At 53.9% G+C, this 23,617-nt stretch overlaps 1 protein-coding gene across 1 annotated transcript in view; it reads right to left on the bottom strand.

The window, feature by feature from the left end:
• Positions 1–23,617, bottom strand: part of SMG1 (SMG1 nonsense mediated mRNA decay associated PI3K related kinase) — a 1,634,890-nt gene that overhangs the window by 685,654 nt on the left and 925,619 nt on the right. The window contains exon 35 of the mRNA XM_078665250.1: positions 19,975–20,152. Coding sequence (XP_078521376.1) covers positions 19,975–20,152 — 178 coding nt within the window. The remainder of the gene's footprint in view (positions 1–19,974; positions 20,153–23,617) is intronic.

The following is a 23,617-nucleotide window of genomic DNA, read 5'->3' as shown; positions in this document are numbered from 1 at the left end:
CCGAAAGATAACCTTTGATAGTGCCCAGAGCAGAGCCCTCCTGAGCTAAAGAAAAAAGAAATAAAAGCACCTCAGAAAGAGGGGCAGAAAGGTGATGCACAGTCTTCGCTGTGCACCATGCCACAAACTTGTTCCACCTGCAGGCGTATACCTTTTTTGTAGTGGGAAGCCTGGCGGCCAGAATGACATCACAGACTTCAGGAGGAAGATCGAAAGGTGTCAACTGCTGCCGTTCAATCTCCACGCATGGAGGTGAAGACTGGACTGGTTTGGGTGGAGGACCGTCCCCTGCTGCTGCAACAGAAGATCCTCCCGAAGAGGCAGTCGGACCGGGGATCAATTGTTATGCGGAGTAGCTCAGGATACCAGTATCTTCCTGCCCAAGGATGACTTGGGCCCGACGCGCCCGATCCTCTTCAGCACTCTGGGCAGAAGTGGTATAGGCGGAAAGGCGGAAAACAGACCGCAGCGGGAGGATAAACACGACAGCGTCGAATCCAGAACCGCTCCGATGAAGGGGAAATTCTGATAGGGACTCCAGTGCGACTTCGGAACGTTAATGGAGAGCCCCAGCAACTGCAGGAGGTTGGCCGTAGTCTGAAGGTGGTGGAAGACTGCCTGGGGCGAGCCAACCTTCAACAACCAGTTCTCGAGGTAGGGGAAGACTGACACCCCTGACCTGCGCAGTTGAGCCTTGACCACTGCCATCACCTTTGTGAATAGCCGAGGGGCGCTGGTAAGGCAGAAGGGGAGTACGGCAAACTGAAAATGCTCCTGCCCTACTGTGAACCGCAGGTAACGCCAGTCGGCCAGCAAGACGGAGATGTGAAAATAAGCATCCTGCAAGTCCAACGCTATCATCCAGTCTCCAGGGTCGAGGGCAGCCAGGACCTGAGCCAGAGTCCGCATTTTGAATTTCTCCTTCAAGAGGAAGCGATTGACGACCTAGACGTCCAAGATGGGGCGCAGGGCCCCCTTGTGTTTCTTGGGGACCAAAAAGGAGTGGGAATAACAACCACTCCCTACTTACTGCCCAGGAACGCGCTCGATGGCCCCCTTGGCCAGGAGGGCCACGACTTCCTGTTGGAGAAGAACCAAATGATCCCCCGACATGCGGTGGCACCGAGGCAGCATGGCTGGAGGGGAGGACTGGAAGGGAAGGGAATAACCCTTGCGGATTATTTGCAACACCCACTTGTCCGACGTAACGTCGCGCCAGTGGGGGAGGTGGTGGCGGATCCTGCCACCCACCGGAGTGTGGTGCTCCACAAAGCTCGAACTAGGAAGGTTTGGAGGTAGGAGCAGCGGGGGTGGAGGTGGACTGACCTGCGCGCTGATTCCCCGAACCGCCCTTGCGAAAGCCGCGACCACAGTCGCGCTGAAGCTGGTGAAGGAACGTGCCTGGGTACCTCTGCCCTGGCCACGAAAGGAATGAAACCCAGGAGTGGATGGGTTCTTTGCAGAAAGACCCAAGGACTTGGCCGTGGCCCGTGAGTCCTTAAAAGCGCTCCAAAGCACTGTGAGACTTGTGGCCAAACAGGCGGGTGTCATCGAAGGGCATATCCATGAGCGAGCTCTGGACATCAGGCAAGAACCCAGTTGAACGCAACCAGGCGTGGCGTCGCAACGCCACCGTTGTAGAAATCACCCTGCCCAGCGAATCGCAGTGTCAAAACCACACCGAATGGGGAACTTAGCCGCATCCTTTCCTTCATCAATCGCCTGTGAAAGGACAGCCTGGACCGCCTCAGGACACTGAGGCAACACTTAAGTAACGGTATCCCACACTGCGTGGGAGTAGCGGCCCAACAAGCAAGCAGTGTTCACCGACCGCAGCCCTAGACTGGTCGAAGAGAACAATCGCTTGCCAAACTGTTCCAGTTTCTTAGAGTCCTTGTTCGGCGGAGCCGAGGGAAAGGCACTCTGCGACGTCGAGGCCTGAATGACCAGACTCTCAGGCGTGGGATGGGTGGACAGAAAGGCTGGGTCGCCAGGTACCGGCTGGTGGCGTCTGGCGACGTTTTTATCCACAGGGGGCCCGCCGCGACCAAGTGCCCAAGAGGACATCGGTAAGGGAGTCATTGAAGGGAAGCAGCGGCTCCAACAATGTAGACACTGTCTGGAGCACCTCGCTGAGGAGGTTGGTTTTGAGGGCCATCATGGGGAGGTCGAGGTTGAGGACCTCGGCAGCCCGACAGAGCACCATAGCGTAGGAAGCGCCCTCCTCCATCGTAGGCGGGGGAGAGGCAAACCCAGAGTCAGAAGAGACATCTAGGTCGCCGGTGTCCTCCAGGTCGTCCACCCAATCCTGCTCGGAGTCACACTGCCGGGTAAGAGGGTCCTCAGATGCATCCCAGTCCTCCTCCGGAGCCGGAGAGGGGACGAACGGCGTTCGAAACGGCACCAAGAACGGCGTCGGCCGGGGCCGGACCGCGCCGCCTCCCAATGCGGATCCCAGGCCAGAACAAAATGGTCCTGGAACCGGGGCAAGGGTGGGATAAACGGCACCCAGTGCAGCGCCGGGGATGGAGCCGAGGGTGGCGCCGGAGCCGGCAGCGGCGCACCTCGTGGCGTCGAGGCCAGAGCCAACGGCGCAGGATCCTGTTGCGCCGGGGCTGGAGCCGGTGGCAGAGCCATCGGGCCAACAGGATCTGGACACGGGACCGCAGGCCCGAAGGCGCGCCGGCGGGAGCCCAAGGCCTGAAAAGCGGTCCTTGGCAGCAACAAACTCTTGCACCTGCTCGGGAGTCGCCGATGGCGGGTAGGCCGCGGGACACTCAGGCCCTAGAGGAGCCGCAGGGGCGGAGCCCCCGTCCCCCTAATCCACCTCCGAGGAGCGACAGGATGACGTCTGAGAGCGAACACGCTTCTTCGACTTCTTTTTATGGTGTCGCTTACCGGAATCCGAAGGCGAAGATTTCGAGCCTGAGGAGCGACAGCTACGGTCCCGCGAGCGATCCCAGGAACGGCCCCTAGACCCAGGGCGGCGATGCAACGAATGCCGTACCTCCAGCAATTTCCGGTGCCACTCCCGCAAAGCCTTTGGGGCCATGGCTCAACAGTCCCGGGAGTCGTGGTCTGTCTCCAGGCAGTAAAGGCACACATCGTGGGGGACCGCCACTGACATATTATGGCGGCATGCCCCACAAGACTTAAAGCAGGGCATCCCTACGTGCATCAGGAGAAAAAAGGGGAGACAAAAGTCTCAAAAGAGTAGTCAAAAAGTGACTAAGGTACGTGCTCAATCTGGAACTGCGCTTGCTGGCGTGGAAAAAGAAAGAACCGACAGTGCGCCTGAGTGGCGCCTAAGTACTCTCCGTGGCGTCATCTCGGCGCGGACACCAGCGATAGGTGCGGAGTCGCAGGACGCCACCTACTGACGCGCAGGGTTAGTGCTAAAAAAACAAATTACGGATCTAGTCTGATGCCTTCGGAATATTCTAAGGTAAGGAATCTATCACTAACGTGTCTCATTCAGATTGGCAGTCTAATCTGGAGCAGACACTCCACCGCAGAGCAAAGGCGTCTGATCTCCACCTCTTCCACATCTCCACCCTTACCCAGAAGCAATGCATCGCTGTAAGAAAGTACGATCTGCATTCATGGTTACCCCCACTTTTTATCTGGAATCAGTGTGTTTTTGACTGTAGTCTGCTGGGATCCTGCTTATCAGGACCCCAGCAACTGTGCTTTTTCCATTAAATTGGCTCTGGTGAGTACTATGGTACATCCACAATTGGCTACTGGTGTACCCTTATAAGTCCATAGTGTTGGACCCGGGGTCTCCGGTCCACCTAGGGTAGCTTAGCACAGAGTGGTAAGGCCTAACTCTAAGGTAAATTGTTGCACTTGCGTCACACTTAACTTGGTAGCCCAGCGTACTTCCACTCAAAAATGACACCACACCTTCTTTTCAGAATAATTTAGAAAAGCTTTATATCCTCTTAAAATCTGGTTCTAGTTGCATTCACATAAACATCTCATCATTTTCCATATAAGGTACTTGACTCTGTGATTATACATCCTGGCACAAATCCTAAAGTACTGGAGTACCTCTCTTAGCTTTTATATCAATTCAGTACAGTAGTTTTAAATAGCACTCTTTTCTGATTTTGGCTTAATTAAATAAGATTCTAGCTGGTGAAGGGAATTGTTACAGACCATTCGCATATCATCATAGCCAATGTCCATCGATATTAACCACTGACCTACAACAAGAATAGGTTCAATTAACTGTTCCTGACATCACTTCACCTTCAATGCAGCTTCCCTTAAAGAACACCTTTTCTTATTTACACAATAGCGCTTGGAAAAGAGTTACAGCTTTAGCATTACTTCAGTTGTGTTACATTTTCTATCTTGTATACATTCATGCCTTCAGTTGGTACATTTTCTAGGACTAACGCAAATGTAGGCACTCCTGCAGTTCCTACTTAGTTCACTGACTTGCTATGAGGGAAGAACAGATTTCCTGCGAGATTCCAGTGGCCTCCACTTCCCCACCCACAGCCCTGCTTACTTTGTAGTGGGCGACCCAGCCGTTGACAGAGGCCTGAAGGGGTTGGGCTCTTGCTTGGGATGGGGAATTGTGAGCTAATACAGGCCCTGTACGGGGAGGGTAGGCTCAACACCCCTGGGCAAATCCCTCAGTCGTTCGAGTGTCTCACGTTGTACCGAGGCGATCCCGTTATTGTCAGAGGCCTGAGGGGTTTGGCTTTTACTCGGCGAGGGAGGGGATAAGGATTAAAGCTGGCCCAGTATGAAGAAGGCGGGCTTAACACTACAGGCGAGTCTCCCTGTCGTTCCAGCGCTTCAATTCCTGTGCGACTCCCTCTCCTCACGCCCTCCTTCGGGCCGAACTCCTCCCCTCCCGACCTCCTCCGATCCCGCCTATCTTCTTCCGGGGCTCTCCTCTCGAGCGCCGGGTCAATTTCACTCCGGACCCCTCCGCAAGTGACGAACCTCCGATGGCAGGCCCTACGACAGCTCCTGGCTCCTCCTAATCGGGAATCCAACCCTCTACGGGCCCGTCTCACACCTTCTCCCGTCACTTCACTGCGGCTCTCTCTGTAAGGCGCTGCCGTCACCGATACCTCAGCGCAACGCCTCCCCACCTCACGAGCCCCCGCAGACCTGCCACACCGAGCCACACAAACACGGGGCAATTGGTACTACGGAAATCCAACCATGCCACAGTAAGTCAACAGTCACGGGTTAGGGCAACTCAGACGAGTCTCAGGACCGCAGCGGGGTATCTTTTCGTGTCAGCCACCCCGTTCCACGAGATAGGTACTATCTGCACAGGGCGTTTTTAATCCTAAAAGGAGGCAGACATAGCCGCCCTCACCTGGCGGTTTTCCTGATCCCTTATCAGGCGGTCCCTATTGGGATAGGCACACTCCTCTGTTATTCCAGTTAGGTCCTTAGGGGATGGTTCTATTGGGTCAGATCCACGGTTGAGAGAGGGTATCAGCCGGAAAGGAAGCAGCCCCAAGAGGCCATCAGACCCTCCACAGCGCACTCACCTTCTCAACCCACAGCCTGGTCTCCAGCTCCCTGGTTATCTGGACATTCCTTCTCCTCATGTCACTTGCTCTACAAAATGGCCGCACAACATTCCGGCTTATATAGCCTGGGCCTAAAGTGTCTAGAGTGGACCAGAAGGTTCTGGAACTCCTCATGACATCCCTATGGCCCTAGGCTGTGAGGTAATCCGGACAGTTCGCAAGCCACCATTTTGTTAGAGAGAACCTTCCTCCATTTTAGAGGAGCACCTGCACCTCATTACCAAGGGGTAATAATGAGGCGCCGGGAGACACCAATAATGTAGTGGACAAACACAAAAAAAATTACAGAAGGCAAAAAGGGGATATGGAAGAAAAAATTAATTAGGAGGGACCATCCAGAAGGCTGACAGGTCTAACACATAGTATAATGGTACTGATGTACCCAGGGCATAGGTATACCAGGGGTCTCCCATAGGCTGCAGCATGTATTGTGCCACCCGCGGGAGTCCATTTAAACTCCGACTACAGGCCAGATTTGCAGCCTGTGTGAGATGGTGCTTGCAATTCTCAAGACAAATATATGTTTCCTTATATCTGAGGTCACTACACTTTAAACCTGTAAGTCACCCTATAGAAGGCCCTTCAGTCCTAAGGGCAGGGTGCTTGGTTAGGAGTACGAGTGTGCCCCTGCATGAGCAGGACACTTCTAGAAACTCCGAAGCCGATGCTACAGGCTTTTTAAACCCTTCCGTGCGGGGCATATTCCCCCGCTGTGCTGGGGGAGGGGGGGGCGCGCGCAGCACCCCGGTGCTCATGACAAGCTGAGCTCATCATGACCAAACCAGTTTCATTAGAACGCTTGCACAGCAGGGGAATTTGCCCAGCGTGCGAGCGTTCTAACGTTCACGACGAGCTCAGCACGTCATGAGCACACGAGCACCGTGGCTCATGACGAGCTTAGCTCGTCATGAGCATGCAAGGTGTTAAGGGCGGTCACCCTTTTTAAGGTATATAGTGAACATCAGTCATTAGGAGATGTCCAACTATGTAATGGTGACCTTAACCCTAGATATCGGTTCGCAGAACGGGGAGGATGGGTAGGTCGGTAAGGGATCTATCACTAACTAATGTCTCTTACAGATGAACAAGTTACTTACCTTCGGTAACGATATATCTGTAAGAAACAGTAGTTAGTATTAGATTCCTTACCATAGAATATCCCCAGGCGTCAGTCTGGATCCGGAAACTTTTGCGTAGCAGTACCCCTGCGCGTCGGTAGGCGTCGTCTGCAGGCGTCCCCTGCGGCTCCGCGTCGTCGGCGTCGTGCGCCGTGATGACGTCGCTGGAGTATATAGACGCCGCCTCCGCGCGCTGACGTCAGTTCTTTGCACACAGCTTTTCCGCGCCAGAACACGCAGAGCCATGTGAGAACTAACACTGGTGCCATTTGAAACTAGGGCCCTGAAAGGGATGTCCTTAACCCTAGGTATCAGTTCGCAGAACGGGGAGGACGGGTGGGGCGGTAAGGAATCTAATACTAACTACTGTTTCTTACAGATATATCGTTACCGAAGGTAAGTAACTTGTTCATCTGAAAGAAACAGGTTAGTATTAGATTCCTTACCTTAGAATAGATACCCCAGCAATACCAACCCCGGTGGTGGGTCTGCGAACCAATACAACCTACACCAGAAAGTCCTGGAGGACCGAACGGCCAAAGAAGCCATCCCTCCGGACTTGACTGTCCAGGCAGTAGTGCCTCGCAAAGGTGTGCAGCGAGGCCCACGTAGCCGCCTGGCAAATGTCCTGCAAAGGGACTCCCCGGCCCAAGGCAGTAGTAGCCGCCGTAGCCCGAGTGGAATGGGCCCTCAGCCCAACAGGAGGCTCCTTCCGAGCCAAAGAGTAGCATGCTTTGATGCACAGGACGACCCACCGAGAGATGGTTCGTTTCTGTACCGCCCTTCCCTTCTTCTCACCCACGTAGCCAACAAACAGTTGGTCATCCACCCGGAACTGGCGTGTGCGATCCATGTAAAATGAAAGCGCACGTTTTGGGTCCAGACGATGGAGCCGCTCTTCATCCTTTGAAGGATGCGGAGGCGGGAAGAAGGAAGGCAAGGTGATGGGACTGCCCAATGTGAAAAGCAGAGACTACCTTGGGCAGGAAAGAAGGTCTAGTCCGAAGAACCACCTTGTCAGGATGAACAGACAAGAAAGGAGGTTTAATAGAAAGGGCCTGGAGCTCACTCACTCTCCTGGCAGAGGTGATGGCAACCAGGAAGGCCGTCTTTAAAGTGAGAAGACGCAGAGGACAGGAATGAAGAGGCTCAAAGGGAGCACACATCAGGAAAGTCAGAACCAGGTTCAAGTCCCACTGAGGCATCACGAACGGAGCAGGTGGATACATGTGCGTGATGCCTTTCAAGAAACGTAATACAATAGGGGACTTGAATAAAGATGGCTGATCAGGTAGCCTTAAGAAGGCGGAAAGGGCAGAAAGATAGCCCTTGATAGTGCCCAGAGCAGAGCCCTGCTGGGCAAGGGAAAGAAGGAAGAGGAGAACCTCAGACAGAGGGGCAGAAAGGGGGTCCACAGCCTTTGCTGTGCACCATGCCACAAATCTGTTCCACCGGCAGGCGTATACCGACTTTGTGGAGGGACGCCTGGCTGCCAGAATAACATCACAGACTTCAGGAGGCAAGTCAAATGGCCTCAACTGTCGCCGCTCAATCTCCAAGCATGGAGGTGGAGACTGGACAGGTTCGGGTGGAGGACCGTCCCCTGCTGCTGCGACAGAAGGTCCTCCTGAAGGGGCAGGCGGATCGAGGGACCGACTGTCATGCTGAGTAGCTTGGGATACCAGTACCTTCGAGCCCAGTCCGGAGCCACAAGGATAACTTGGGCCCGGTCGCGCCTGATCTTCTTCAGCACTCTGGGCAGAAGTGGTATAGGCGGAAAGGCGTACAACAGACCGCAACTCCACTCGCGCCGAAAGGCGTCGCCGAGCGAGTGCCGTCTTGGAAACTCCAACGCGCAGAACTGATGACATTGCGCGTTCTCTTCTGTGGCGAATAGATCTAACCAAGGCTCTCCCCATTGCTGAAAGAGGCCTCTCCCCACGTCCGAGTTCAGACGCCATTCGTGATCCACCGAGCACCGACGGCTGAGTTCGTCCGCCCTGGCGTTCAGAGAACCTGCCAGGTGTTGAACCGTCAGAGTCACGCCCTGACGTTCCAGCCATTGCCAGAGACGCAGAGCCTCCTGGCAAAGGGTCCACGACCCCACACCGCCCTGTTTGTTGCAGTACCACATGGCGGTGGTGTTGTCCGTGAACACCTGCACTACACTCCCGTTGACAAAGGGGAGGAATGCCTTCAGTGCTAGGCGAATCGCCCGTAGCTCCAACATGTTGATATGGAGCCGGGACTCCGCCGGAGACCAGATGCCTCTGATCTCCGCCTCTCCCAAGTGGCCACCCCAGCCCTGGAGGGACGCGTCCGTCACAACCACGTGCTCCGGTTGGGGAAGGGAGAGGGATCTGCCTCTGACCCAATCGCGGTCCGTAAGCCACCACTGCAACTGTCTCGCAGTGCCCTCCGAGATCAGGACATGGTCGGATAGGTTGCCCTGATGCTGGGCCCACTGAAACTTCAGGTCCCACTGCAGAGCCCGCATCCGCCACCTGGCGTGATGCACCAGTAGGATGCAGGAGGCCATCAGCCCCAGAAGCCGCAGCGTCAACCTGACCGAAACCCGGGATAACGGCTGAAAGATGGGAATCAGAGCCTGAATATCCCGGACCCGCCGTTCCGGGGGATAAACCCGAAACTGCGCCGAGTCGAGAACCGCTCCGATGAAAAGGAGCTTTTGAGAGGGACACAGGTGTGATTTCGGCACATTGACGGAAAACCCCAGCTCGTGCAGGAGGTCTGCCGTCATCTGAAGGTGGTGGACGACTGTCTGGGGCGAGCCCGCCTTCAACAACCAGTCGTCGAGGTAGGGGAAGACTGACACCCCTAACCGGCGCAGATGAGCTGCGACCACCGCCATCACTTTCGTGAACACCCGTGGGGCGCTGGTAAGGCCGAAGGGGAGCACGATAAACTGAAAGTGCTCGTGGCCTACCGTGAACCGCAGGTAACGCCGGTGGGCCGGCAGGACGGGGATGTGAAAATACGCATCCTGCAAGTCCAACGCTACCATCCAGTCTTGTGGGTCTAGAGCAGCCAAGACCTGAGCCAAAGTCAACATCTTGAACTTCTCCTTCCGGAGGAAGCCGTTGACGTTCCGTAGGTCCAAGATAGGACGCAGGCCTCCATTGTCCTTCTTGGGCACCAGAAAGTAGTGGGAGTAGCAACCACACCCTACTTCTGGCCCAGGAACGCGCTCGATGGCCCCCTTGGCCAAGAGGGCCGTAACTTCCTCCTGCAGAAGTGTCAAGTGGTCCCCCGACACACGGTGGTTCTGCGGTGGCATGGCTGGAGGAGTGGACTCGAAGGGGAGGGCATAGCCCCTTCGGACAAGCTGCAGCACCCACCTGTCCGATGTTATCGCGCGCCAGCGGGAGTGGTGATGGCGAACCCTGCCACCCACTGGCGTCACGTGAGCCCGAAAGCTCGGACTAGGAAGGCTTGGACGCAGCAGCGGAGGGAGGCGTGGACTGACCACGCCGCTGGCCTCTACCGCCACCACGGCGGAAACCACGGCCGCCACCGCGCTGGGGAGCGCTCTGCGTCGCGTGGCTGGCAGCACGTGTGGGACCTCCCCTCCCTTGGCCACGAAAGGGCCGAAACGAACCCGTCTGCTGGCGCTGGGTCGAAAGGCCCAAGGACTTGGCCGTGACCCTGGAGTCCTTGAAGCGCTCCAGCGCGTGGTCCGCTTTGTCACCAAACAGGCGACTGCCATCAAATGGCATGTCCATGAGTGAATTTTGGACATCTGGCGAGAAGTTGGCAGATCTCAGCCAAGCATGGCGACGAATCGCCACCGTTGTGGACATCGCCCGACCCAGCGAGTCGGTCGTGTCAAGACCACAACGGATCGAGTACCGCGCCGCATCCCGGCCTTCAACTAAGGCCCGGGTGAGCTTGTCCCGCACCTCCTGGGGGCATTGCGGCAGACACTCCTCGACCGTATCCCACAGGGAGTGGGTGTAGCGGCCCAAGAGGCACGCGGTATTACAAGACCGCAGTCCAGCGCTCAAAGAGGAAAAGACCTTTTTACCAAATTGGTCATACCGCTTTGATTCCCGATCGGGCGGAGCCGACGGAAATGCGGACTGCGAAGTGGAGGCCTGGATCACCAGACTCTCCGGGGAGGGATGGGTGGATAAAAAGGCAGGGTCGTCCGAGCATGGACGGTGACGCCTTGCAACATTCCGGTCAACCGGCGCACCAGAAGCGGGCCTGGACCAGGTGCCCAAAAGGACATCCGTCAGGGCCTCATTAAACGGCAGCAGAGGCTCCTGGGGGCATGACTGCGGTTTAAACACTTCGGTCAGAATGTTCGGTTTGACCTTCGCAACGGGGAGCTCAAGGTGCAAGGCCTTGGCAGCCCTCATCAGGACCACCGAATAGGCAGCACCTGCCTCAGACGCCACAGGGGACGGGGAGACAAACCCAGGGTTGGGCGACTCGTCCAGGCCACTGGCATCACCCAGATCACCTACCCAGTCCACATCATACTGGCAGGCACGGGATAGAGGGTCCTCAGACCCCTCCCAACCCTCTCCATACTCATCCTCATCATACCCATATTCTGGGTCGACGATATAGACATCGGGGTCAACGGGCCCCATCGGCGTCGGATCCGGCGTCGGCCGACGCCGGTCCGACTCCGCGTCCGGAGTCGGGGAGGAAATGGGGATGGCGCCGCGCGGCGTCGGTGCCGGGGACCCGACGCCGGCCGGAGCCGACGGCGGAGTCGCTGCACCACGCGGGGGCGGTACCACGGGTAGGCCCACAGGAACCGACGCCGGAGAGGCCGGGAGACCAGCCGGCGACGAACCAGAGGGAACCAGCGGCGCCGGGGCCGGAGCCACCGGCGGCGTCGGGGCAGGAGCACCCGAACCACTCGGGCCCCCAGACGGGACCGACGGGCCCGCAGGCCCCGCCGGAGGAGACCTCACCCTCATAGCAATGAGGAAGGCCTCGATCTCCTCACGCGACGCGCCTTCCCCAGGGACCGACAGGTATGGGGTAGACGGCGTCGGCGACCCACGCGGGGCCGCGGGGGTGGGGTCACCCGAGCCCCCGGCCGCATCACGCGGGCGTCGGGGGGAGTCGGGGGTGCGATGGCGACGCCCCGACTTCTTGTGCTTACCTGACGAACCGGAGGAATGGTGGCGACTCCCGGAGCGCCCATGGCGGCTCCGCGATCGTTCCCTCGACCGCTCCCTCGACCTCCGACCGGACCGGGACCGCTCTCGACGCGGGGCCGACACCCGGAGCTCGAGAAGCTTGCGGGACCGCTCCCGCCTAGCTTTTCCAGTCAAGGCCCGACAGTCGACGCAGGACTCCACGTCGTGGTCCGCGCCCAGACACCGGAGGCAGAGTCGATGGTGGTCGGTGACCGACATCATGCGGTCGCACTCGTCGCAACTCTTAAATCCAGGCATCCTACCGGCACCGTAGAAAGATTTAGTTTTACAAACACTTGGTCAAAAGACCGGAGTACTGCTCTTCGGATCTGCGCTAACTGGCGCGGAAAAAAGAAGAACTGACGTCAGCGCGCGGAGGCGGCGTCTATATACTCCAGCGACGTCATCACGGCGCACGACGCCGACGACGCGGAGCCGCAGGGGACGCCTGCAGACGACGCCTACCGACGCGCAGGGGTACTGCTACGCAAAAGTTTCCGGATCCAGACTGACGCCTGGGGATATTCTAAGGTAAGGAATCTAATACTAACCTGTTTCTTTCAGATATATCGTTACACAAGTAGTAACTTGTGCATCTGAAAGAGACACGTTAGTGATAGATTCCTTACCTTAGAATAGATACCCCAGGAATACCAACCCCGTGGTGGGTCTGCGAACCAATAACCACACCAGAAAGTCCTGGATGACGGAACGGCCAAGGAAGCCATCCCTCCAGACTTGGCTGTCCAGGCAGTAGTGTCTCGCAAACGTGTGCAGCGAGGTCCACATAGCTGCCTGACAAATGTCCTGCAAGGGCACTCCTCGGCCTAAGGCAGTCGTAGTCGCCGTGGCCCGAGAAGAATGAGCCCTCTGCCCAACAGGGGGTTCCTTCTTAGCCAAGGAGTAACATGCATGGATGCACAAGATAATCCACCGAGAGATGGTCCGCTTGTGCACCGCCCGTACCTTCTTAGTTCCCACGTAACCAACACAGAGTTTGTCATCCACCGGAACTGGCGTGTGCGGTATAGATAGAATGACAGCGCACGTTTTGGGTCCAGACGATGGAGCCGCTCTTCCTCTTTAGAGGGATGCGGAGGTGTAAATAAGGTGGGCAAGGTGATGGACTGCCCGATGTGGAAGGCTGTGACTACCTTGGGCAGGAAAGAGGGTCTCGTCCGCAACACAACCTTGTCCGGATGGACAGAAAGGAAAGGAGGTTTGGAAGAAAGAGCCTGGAGCTCACTCACACTCCTGGCAGAGGTAATGGCAACCAGGAAAGCAGTCTTTAGAGTAAGAAGACGGAGAGGACAGTTATGAAGTGGCTCGAAGGGAGCACACATCAGAAAGGTAAGAACAAGGTTCAAGTCCCACTGAGGCATCACGAATGGAACAGGAGGGAACATGTGTGTGATGCCCTTCAAAAACCTATTTACAATGGGGGACTTGAACAAAGATGGCTGATCAGGTAGCCTTAAGAAGGCGGAAAGGGCAGAAAGGTAGCCCTTGATAGTGCCCAGAGCAGAGCCCTGCTGGGCAAGAGAAAAAAGGAAGAGGAGAACCTCAGAAAGGGATGCAGAGAGAGGATCCACAGCCTTTGCTGTGCACCATGCCACAAATCTGTTCCACCTGCAGGCGTATACCGACTTTGTGGAGGGACGCCTGGCTGCCAGAATTACATTACAGACTTCAGGAGGCAAGTCAAACCGCCTCAACTGTCGCCGCTCAATCTCCAAGCTTGTAGGTGGAGACTGGACAGGTTCGGGTGGAGGACCGTCCCCTGCTGCTGCGACAGAAGGTCCTCCTGAAGAGGCAGACGAATCGGGGGATCGACAGACATGCTGAGTAGCTCTGGATACCAATACCTTTGTGCCCAATCCAGAGTCCCAAGGATAACCTGGGCCTGGTCGCGCCTGATCATCTTCAGCACTCTGGGCAGAAGTAGTATAGGCGGAAAGGCGTACAATAGACTGCAACTCCACTCGCGACGAAAAGCGTCTCCGAGCGAGTGCCGCCTTGGAAATTCCAACGCGCAGAACTGATGACATTGCGCGTTCTCTTCTGTGGCGAATAGATCTAACCAAGGCTCTCCCCACTGCTGAAAGAGGCCTTGAGCCACGTCCGAGTTCAGACGCCATTCGTGATCCATCATGCACAGACGGCTGAGTTCGTCCGCCCTGGCATTCAGGGAACCTGCAAGGTGTTGAACCACCAGGGTCACGCCCTGATGTTCCAGCCACTGCCAGAGGCACAGAGCCTCCTGGCAAAGGGTCCACGACCCCACCCCGCCCTGTTTGTTGCAGTACCACATGGCGGTGGTGTTGTCCGTGAACACCTGCACTACACTCCCCTGGACAGCGATGAGGAATGCCTTCAGTGCAAGCCGGATCGCTAGCAGCTCCAGAAGGTTGATGTGGAGCTGGGACTCCGCCGGAGACCAGGGGCCTCTGATCTCCGCCTCTCCCATGTGGCTCCCCCAGCCCTGGAGGGACGCGTCCGTCACAACTCCGTGCTCCGGTTGGGGTAGGGAGAGGGATCTGCCGCTGACCCAATCGCGGTCCGTGAGCCACCACTGCAACAGTCTTGCAGTGCCCTCCGAGATCAAGACATGGTCGGATAAGTTGCCCCGATGCTGGGCCCACTGAAACTTCAGGTCCCACTGCAGAGCCCGCATCCGCCACCGGGCGTGATGCACCAGAAGGATGCAAGAGGCAATCAGCCCCAGAAGCCGCAGCGTCAACCTGACCGAGACTCGGGATAAAGGCTGAAAGATTGGAGTCAGAGCCTGAATATCCCGAACACGCTGTTCGGGAGGATAAACCCGAAACTGCGCCGAGTCCAGAACCGCTCCGATGAAGAGGAGCTTCTGAGAGGGACACAGGTGTGACTTCGGCACCTTGATGGAAAACCCCAGCAGGTGCAGGAGGTCGGCCGTAGTCTGGAGGTGGCTGACGACTGTCTGGGGCGAGCCCGCCTTCAACAACCAGTCGTCGAGGTAGGGGAAGACTGAAACCCCTAAAGTGCGCAGATGAGCTGTGACCACCGCCATCACTTTCGTGAACACCCGTGGGGCGCTTGTAAGGCCGAAGGGGAGCACGGTAAACTGAAAGTGCTCGTGGCCTACCGTGAACCGCAGGAAACACCGGTGGGCCGGCAGGACGGGGATGTGAAAATAAGCGTCCTGCAAGTCCAACGCTACCATCCAGTCTCCAGTGTCTAGGGCAGCTAAGACCTGAGTCAATGTCAGCATCTTGAACTTCTCCTTCCGGAGGAAGCAGTTGACGTTCCTTAGGTCCAAGATAGGGCGTAGGCCCCCTTTGCCCTTCTTGGGTAGCAGAAAGTAGTGGGAGTAATAACCACATCATAATTCCGGCCCAGGAACGCGCTCGATGGCCCCCTTGGCCAAGAGGGCCGACACTTCCTCTTGCAGAGGGTTGATAGACCCCTCCTAATCACCCTCATCACCCATCTCCTGAAGTTCAGGGTCAACGGATGGGGCCGGTTCGTGGAAATAGAAATCTCCAAACGACGTCGAGAGCGGCGCCGCTCCGGCGCCGGAACCGAATCGAGGGGAGGATTGGGGACAGCGCCGACACGCTGGGCTGGCGCGGTCATGAGGTCGACCGGCGACGGGCCGGATCCGGAAGTGGATCTGGTGAGGACCTGCGGAGCCGGGACCGAAGTCGCCGGCGGGGCCAAGGCACCCGACGGCCGAAGCACCCGACCCGCCAGGCCCTCCAGCCTGGACCGTTGGGCCCGAAGGGGCCACGGAACCCGGCTGAGGAGGGAGGGACCTCATGGCCATGAGGTACCGCTCGACCTCCTCCGGCGTTGCATCGTGCCCAGGGACCTGCAGGTGTGGGGCAGGATGCGGCGCCTGCGACTCAGTCGGACCCGCGTGGGTGGTGTCACCCGAACCCCCGGCCGCGTCATGCGAGCGTCAGAGGAACGATGACGTCGCTCCGACCTCTCATGCCTCTTACCTGAGGAAGATCCCGACGACCGATGCCGACTCCCGGAGCTACGAGGACTCCGACCCCGCGACCGGTCCTTCGACCTCCTGTGGGACCGGGACCTGGAACGGCGCAGGGTCGACTGCCGAAGCTCCAGTCGCTTGCGGGACCGCTCCCGCCTAGCCTTCGACGTCAGGGCCCGGGCAGTCGGGGCAGGTGCGGTCGTCGTGGTCGAGGCCTAGACACTGAAGGCACCGGCGATGGGGGTCGGTAACCGACATTAGTCGGTCGCACCTGGAGCAAGGTTTGAAACCGGGCATCCCTATCGGCACCGTAGGAGTCGAGAGACGCGAGAAAGAGATAATCAAAAAGATCAAAAAGTTTAGTCAAAAAGTGACTAAGGGGTAGAGCTTCTCCGGATCTGAGCTTGCTGGCTCGTAAAAAAGAAGAACTGACGTCAGTGCCCGAGGGTCGCGTCTAAGTACTCCGACGACGTCATTCCGACGCTAACGACGCCGAACCGCGGAAGATGCCTGCCAGCGCGCTGGGGTATTGCTACGCAAAATTTTCGGATCCAGTCTGACGCCTGGGGATATTCTAAGGTAAGGAATCTATCACTAACGTGTCTCTTTCAGATTTTGTGTATTGGGCTGGGGTGGGGGCGCTTTTCAGCACCACCAGACTGCACTGAAGGGCACATTTGGTGCCCCCCGCTTGCATACTCCAGTTTGAGCAAGTTCAGGCACCCTTTGCGCGAACCTGGACAAATGGTAGGAGAGTATCCTCCCCTCTGTCCAGTCGCTCCTCTGTGAGCAACCCCCGAGTCCTTCCACCCCTTACCCTAGGATACTTAAGGGTTCCCCTGTGAGTGGGTCCTCAAATTAATTGTGGAGCATACTTATCTCTGAAACCAGGACACTCTTCGACTGTCTGGAAACTCTGACTTTGTTGGACTTCGAAGGAACTGAGAACGCATCAAGGATGACTCCTGCTGCTCTTGGTATCGCTGTTCTTCAAGTCTTCTGCTTTGTTTGTGTCGTGCTTCATCCAGGTTCGCCATAAGACCTGTGGGCATCAAGGACATCTGAAGTAATCTCCCATGAAATGAAGAGACACTCCCCTGCACCTGCAGGCACTGCAACAAACCTAACCGGTCTGCTGCTCCTGTCGCCCGACAGACTTCCCGAGCCCCAGCATCACAGGTGGTTTTTCGGCTGCACCCTAGAGGCCTGACCTGTATTCTCTGAAATTTTGAGGACAGTACACCTTGTCAGAGCTGCTGTGATAAACGTGTGCACCGTGTTGACTTGCCGTTGACCATGCTTGTTGGCTCTGCACTCCAGAGATCTTTGGGATACAAGAACCTTCAACCTCCAGCACCTCATCCCTTGAAGATCAGTGTCCTCACTGCATGCCTTGCACCCTGGGCCTCCATCTTTGTGAGGTGCCCGAGGTTCTCTTGCGACTCCTGTGCCTTCGGCCTGTGGATCCTTGTGAGGGTTTTCCTTTGCCTCAGTGGAACCCCTTCTTGCTCAAGGCCTGCTCTGACTCTCCTGCACTTGGTGAGTCCTTGGACCTTGCTAGTCCCAACTTTTGCATCTTTTCACTTTCACGCAATTTGCGGCTACCAAGGTCTGTTGGTGCTCCTGCCAGACACCCACCACCTAGAGACCAACATCCGATGTGGGACAGTTCGTGCATGGCTCCTGGTCGTCTTCAGCATCGCTTGGTCCTCAGAGCTGCCGCAACAAGGTCACAGTCTTCCCTTCTGAACCTCCCGACATCAGTGGGCATTGCGTCTCTGTCCCCTCTGCTTGCGGATTCTTCACTTCCAGAATCCACCCTGGATTCCACCAGACTCTTTCCCAGACATCTCCAGAGGCATCTTCTTCGAAGTCTCCCATTGATGTCTACAGCAGGTTACGACATGAGTTCACCCCTATGCGCACAGCTTCCTCTGGGCACGTAACGTGGTCTTTGGGGTATCAACGGGTGGGGTGGCTTTCCAACCTTCTGTCTTCCAAAAGGTTTCTTCGGGGTCCTCTGGGAAGCGTTGTGCTTTAAAACTGCAACTGTGACTTCTCCACTGACTTTCATTGGGCATGCAGCTGTTTTTCCACTCTGCACACAGCTTCCGTGGGTTCCCTGGGTACTTACCTTGGGTTGTTTCTTGTGTCCCCGGCTCCTCTGGTCCAAATCCCATTCTATGTTGCCGTTCACATTCCACTTTAATATATGGTTTGGTCTCCTCCTTGAGACGAGTGTATATTTGTGCTACATACCAGATTATTGCAAATTATTCTTGTATATTGTATTGATATCTCCGGGTAGGAGATGTACCAATGTGTTTGTGATAGCGTGTGTAATAAACAAGTTGCTTTACACTCTTTCAATATAAGCATGAAGGCTGCTCTCCACAGCTACGACTTTGAGAGCTTTCAAAGGTTATTAGAGACCACTAAAATCATCATAAGGGTTGTCTGGATTAGTGAAAGGTGCATCACTTAAAGTGTGCATCATATACTAAGCCAGCCTCCTACAGGAGGTTCATATGGACGAATTAAAAGCCCTCTGCCATATTCTGCCCAGGCCTCTTCCCTGATCCCTTGACCCAGATCCCTCTCCCACAGGACCATGTAGTTGTCTTTAGCTTTGGGCCTAAGTCTAATATTATCTTCGAAGCCATTTGTGGAAGATGCTCTCCATGGCAGTCCTTTGTCAACTAGCTTTACCTTTGACTTCACTAAAGCCAGCCCAATGCAGGAGTTGTGCGAGTCTGTAGCGGTCTGTCCTGTTCAGCCAATACAGTTTCGGAATCTCTTCCCGCTGCCATAGGTCAGAGTACAAATATAACTCGCCCACAACGGATAATTTTGTTGTTCCAGCTTTTGAATCAGGGTTGTGAATACCTGGGGTGTCAGGGATATTAACTATGGAAGATACTGGGTAGAGAAATCTAGTGGAGCTGGACTTGTAACTTGCTGCCAAGTGTCTAACAGGATCTGTGTGGTTGTCAGCAGAAACAGTCTTCCCAACCAGGCTCGCTGAGAAAACCAGAGACATGGTGTAAGGCAGAGGTCTTCAAACTGTGGGGCGTGACCCCCAGGGGGGCCGTGGCATCCTGAGAAGGGGGGCGCGCATTCCCAGGCCTCAATTCCGCCTGCCTGGGTGGACTATTGCTCGACTGGTTTCAGAAACTATCATATGAAGAGTTTTTTTTAGGGATTCAGCAACATCCATCACCTTAGCAAGGAGGAGAACTACTCCAAATAAGTAACATATCATACAAAACAAGTAAGCAGTTCCACTCTTTTTCCTCCTGTAACCAAGATGGGGTTATGAGTCCATCATCAGTGGAAAAGAGAATATTCAGCCTTCAAATCAAGATACTAGCCGCACTCTCAAAGTGGATAGGGAAGTAAATGTTCTTGGACTCAAGAACATAATTTCAGCCAAAGTGCTGAAATAATTAACTTCTGGGAAGCTCGTGAAGATATGGTATTCATTTTCTATCTTGTTAAGATTGTTTTCTTTCAAATGCTGTTCCCTTCAGACATGATAGCTAATCAATTTATCACCAGTCTTGAATAAGAAACATCTGTGCACAAAGGACAATGTACAGGTGCAGCTCGACTTTAAGAGCCCACTAATAACATTTACACTTTTCTTCTACTAAAATGTACAAGTCGCCAAAGTATTTACTCATTTCAATGACAAGGTCATGTACTTTGGCTGTATAACATTGTTTAAATCATCATTCAAGATTGCTTTTATCAAAAAAGAAAAATTGCAGAGAGATTAAATGGAGTAATTTATAGTCAAATTCCCAACTTGCAATTGGGCCCTCACAGATGAGGTTGGAACAGGAGTTAAAGTCCAATTGGGTATTGTAAACTAATAAGTATTTGCCCCAGAAAATATTCTCAGAGTGCCATTTGGAAAGATGTGCACACACATTTTCCTCACCCCACAAGTGGGCTGGAATGAGATAGTTTTAAATACCCATGCAATTCTGCATTCCAGATTACCAATACATCCGGCATCAGCAATTTTAGGCAGCAAATTAATGCATCGCAATTACAGCAGTAGATATGATAGGGCGTAAATGTATCAATAGATCAAGTGCAGTACTTTTTACTTTTATAAATGACTATACCTCTCCAAGGTGCAGTAGGTGTAGTTTCTAGTCCTTGTTCCAAATACTGCCGCAGTTCTCCAGCATGCTTTACCAACAACCTCAATAATCTCAGTGTTGCCATTACAATCACATCATCAGTGCTTTGTTTGGACATGTTCCTTAAATGAAGTCTGGGGTCATCTTCATCAAGTGAAACCTAAACACAGTTGAAGTTAACAGACAGTAAGAGTTTGTGCAGTAGCCGGTTTAAGGTTTATGAATGGTTTAAGCAAACAGCTTTCTTTCAAATGAAATTTCAAATTAATAGTTTAGCACAAATAAGTCAAGATAACTTCAAACATCTAGACAATTTTCATACATGTGGGTTGGCTATATTTGAGTCAAACAGCTATGGCAGTAGGCGAGCTATACATACTGGGGATTATCTCAATAAGAAGACAGCTTGCCTAAATACAAATTTGTCACTCAATCTCTAGTACATTGATATTAATTGCACTGAATTGGAATAACTACATTGCCCTTAATTTCAGTGCTCAAGTAGGGACTTGATACATGGGCAAAAGTGGAGGGAGATCTGAACTATGAGCAGCCACTCTTACAACTTTCCATCTCGCCTTAGAGAGGACTGAAACACATATCTACTGGAATTATCAAATGTATTTTTGTTAGACATTTCAGATCAATCATGGTTTTAGAGTAAATGTACTTCTCAGTCAGCCTTGAACCAAAATGGAACAGATTCAATTATAAATTGCTTGCCCATGACTGGATAATGACTGTACTTGTTTTGTTTTAGGAACATAAATGCAATTGTTTTGAGAATAAGAAAAAAAACCTGTTAATTACGTGGAGAAATGGTGCTTTGCAAAAGGTATCCTTCCCATAATTATATGCTCTTGAAAACTTTCCCTGAAATGAAGGACAACCATGCGACCTTTTTCTTCTTCTATTTTATACTAAGTTGACAAATGTCAACTGTGAGAAAGTGCCATCTTTCTTGCCTAGGTATGCCCCCACTTTTTTTCTGAACGGCTGATGTGCTTTGACTGAGTGTGCCCTGGGTCCCTGCCAATCAGGTACCCAGGGTCTGTTTTCCTTCCCTAAAAAGAAAAGCTATGCTGATACAAAATACCCAATTGGCATCTCTGGCCACCTGTCAGCCCCCAGTAAATGGTACCCTAGGTACCAGGGCACGGTGACCAGAGAAGACCCCTGAGGGCTGCAGCACTTATTGTGCCACCCTCAGGGGCACTGTACCCTGGCACCCCCACACTGGCTTTGCAGGCTGAGTGCCCAAGTACAGAACTAAAACGAGAATCGACATGGCACACATCCCTGTGTGCCATGCCCACAGACCCCACTGCCCTGGCATACTTCAGTCACCCCTCTAGCTGGGTGCCCTATGCCAGAGGTGAGGGCACAGGTGCATGAGCCCTGTGCCCCTACAGTACCCAGGGCCATTCCTGGGCACTGTAAGTGCAGTGATGCCATTTAAGAGTAAATGGTGTTGGGAGGTTGTTATTACGAACTCCACAGCATCATAATGGATACACTGAAGACTGACAAGTTTGGTACCAAACTTCTCAGCACATTAAACCCGCACTGATGCCAGTGTGGGATTTAATGTAAGTTTTTTATTTTTTTAAACCTTTATTTATTAGTTCTTAATCAACAATACAGTCAGATAGGTTACATTCATGCAAGATACAATCTCTTTACAATCTTATAGGTACATCCGTATGAGCATGTGATCTGAGCGAATATAAAATACACTTGGGTCCACCTGTCACCACAATAGCATTTCTTCTGTACAGGTCCATATGCAGACATCGCAGGGGCCACCCAACAGACAATGCAGGCTAAGTAGCTTAGCACACCCCTAAGGAACTTTCCAGACATCCTGTATAGTGCTGGGCCATATTCAGTAAAAAAGGGTTCAGCGACATACCCACTGTGGCACCATGAGCTATATCCCTACGTGTGTTCTACCTATTCCCTAACACTTTGGCTGTCATCAATTGACTCTTCCTGTGGTGTTGCAATGGTCAGTAAATAAGCCTGTAGCGGACCCCAGATGTCTTTCAGCCTGCTGCGTACAGGCAACAGATCAGCATATATGTTGTGTTGATCCTGCCAGTAAAGTATGTCTGCTAGCCATTCCTTAAACTTCGGGGCCCTCCCCCTGCCCCACCGACAGGCAACCCTCCTTTTCGCAAGCAGCAAGGCAATGTCTATAAACCTCCGGATGGGCTTAGGCACCTCCAATGTATATTGCAACGGCATGACTAGTGGGTCCCTGTTGATTGCCCCCTCCGACATGACCTGCAATGCATCGTGCACCTGTGACCAGTAGTCGTACACCCCAGGACACTCCCAAGCCAGATGGATAAATCGTGCCCCCTCCGCATGGCATCTGTCACATCTATCAGTAGCCGCCAACTGAAACCTCAACTTCCGAACTGGCGTGTAATAAAATCGTTGTAGAAACTTATAATGGATGATTTTAAGCCTACTGCTAGAAGATATGTTGACTGTGATGGCACAACAATATTTCCACTGGTCCTCAGTGATCTCACTGCCTATATCCAAACTCCACGATGTGCGTGCCGGACTCTCCAGTCCGCTGCGCTGTAGTCTGATATTATTGTACAATCGGGAAACAAGATGGCGGCCATCCGACAACAGCATGGCATGCAACGGCAAGACCACCTCCGGTTCATCCGGAAAGTGCAGCAACACAACCCTCATCCCCTGTCTCAGTCTGATGTAATAAAATACCTCTAAGGGAGTTGGTTGCACTTCTCGAAATAGCTGTTCCCGAGTACGAAACTGCCCGTCAAGGAACAGGTCACCACATGTGACAACCTTAATACGCTTGCACATCAGTTGGAAACCCGTCTCCTGCAACAGCGATAGGCGAGGGTGATATGTGAGTGGCATTGCGGGGGAGTACAACGATTGAGTCTGGAGGACTTTCGCCACTCTGCCCCACGCGTCAACCGTGCATGTCACCGTGTTGGGCGGCGTATCTATAACCTCCACCGTTCCTTGTATCCTCCCGCTAAGTGGGAGAGGACGCACTATCCAGTCTTCCGCCGCTAATTGTGGCATAAATTGGGTAGGTTTTATCCAGTGATACGCATATTGCGCCTGGGCACTTATATAAAAGACCTCGAAGTCTGGCACATCAAAGCCACCCTTCTCGTACGGCTGCATCAGAATGGCCCATCGCAACCGCGGCTGCCTACCCCCCCCAAAACAGCCGAAGGCGTTCCGATCTTAACCGCTTGCAAAAATAGGCGCCGGGGTAATAAGGAATATTTTGAAATAAATATAAAAACCGTGGCAGCACCACCATCTTTATGAGTGACGCTCTGCCCGCCCTAGTTAGTGGTAACGACATCCATCGTGTGACGTTGTCAGTCAGTTTAGTGATAGCCACGCCATAATTAAGCCTAAGTGTCTCCTCCTTGTTTAGTGATATCACAATACCCAGGTAGCGAAGATCAGTGTCACACCATTCAAGTGGGTAATCTAGCTGGAATTTTGTTACCGCTCCCGTGAGTGGGAAGAATTGCGATTTTTTTCAATTTATGTGTACTCCCGATAACCTCCAGAAGACTATAAATTCACGCAGGATAGGATTAAGGTTGAGCTGCGG

The sequence above is a fragment of the Lissotriton helveticus genome, chromosome 10 (assembly GCF_964261635.1).
Source record: "Lissotriton helveticus chromosome 10, aLisHel1.1, whole genome shotgun sequence".
Taxonomy (NCBI): Eukaryota; Metazoa; Chordata; class Amphibia; order Caudata; family Salamandridae; genus Lissotriton; species Lissotriton helveticus.
This window is presented reverse-complemented; position numbering and strand designations above follow the sequence as displayed.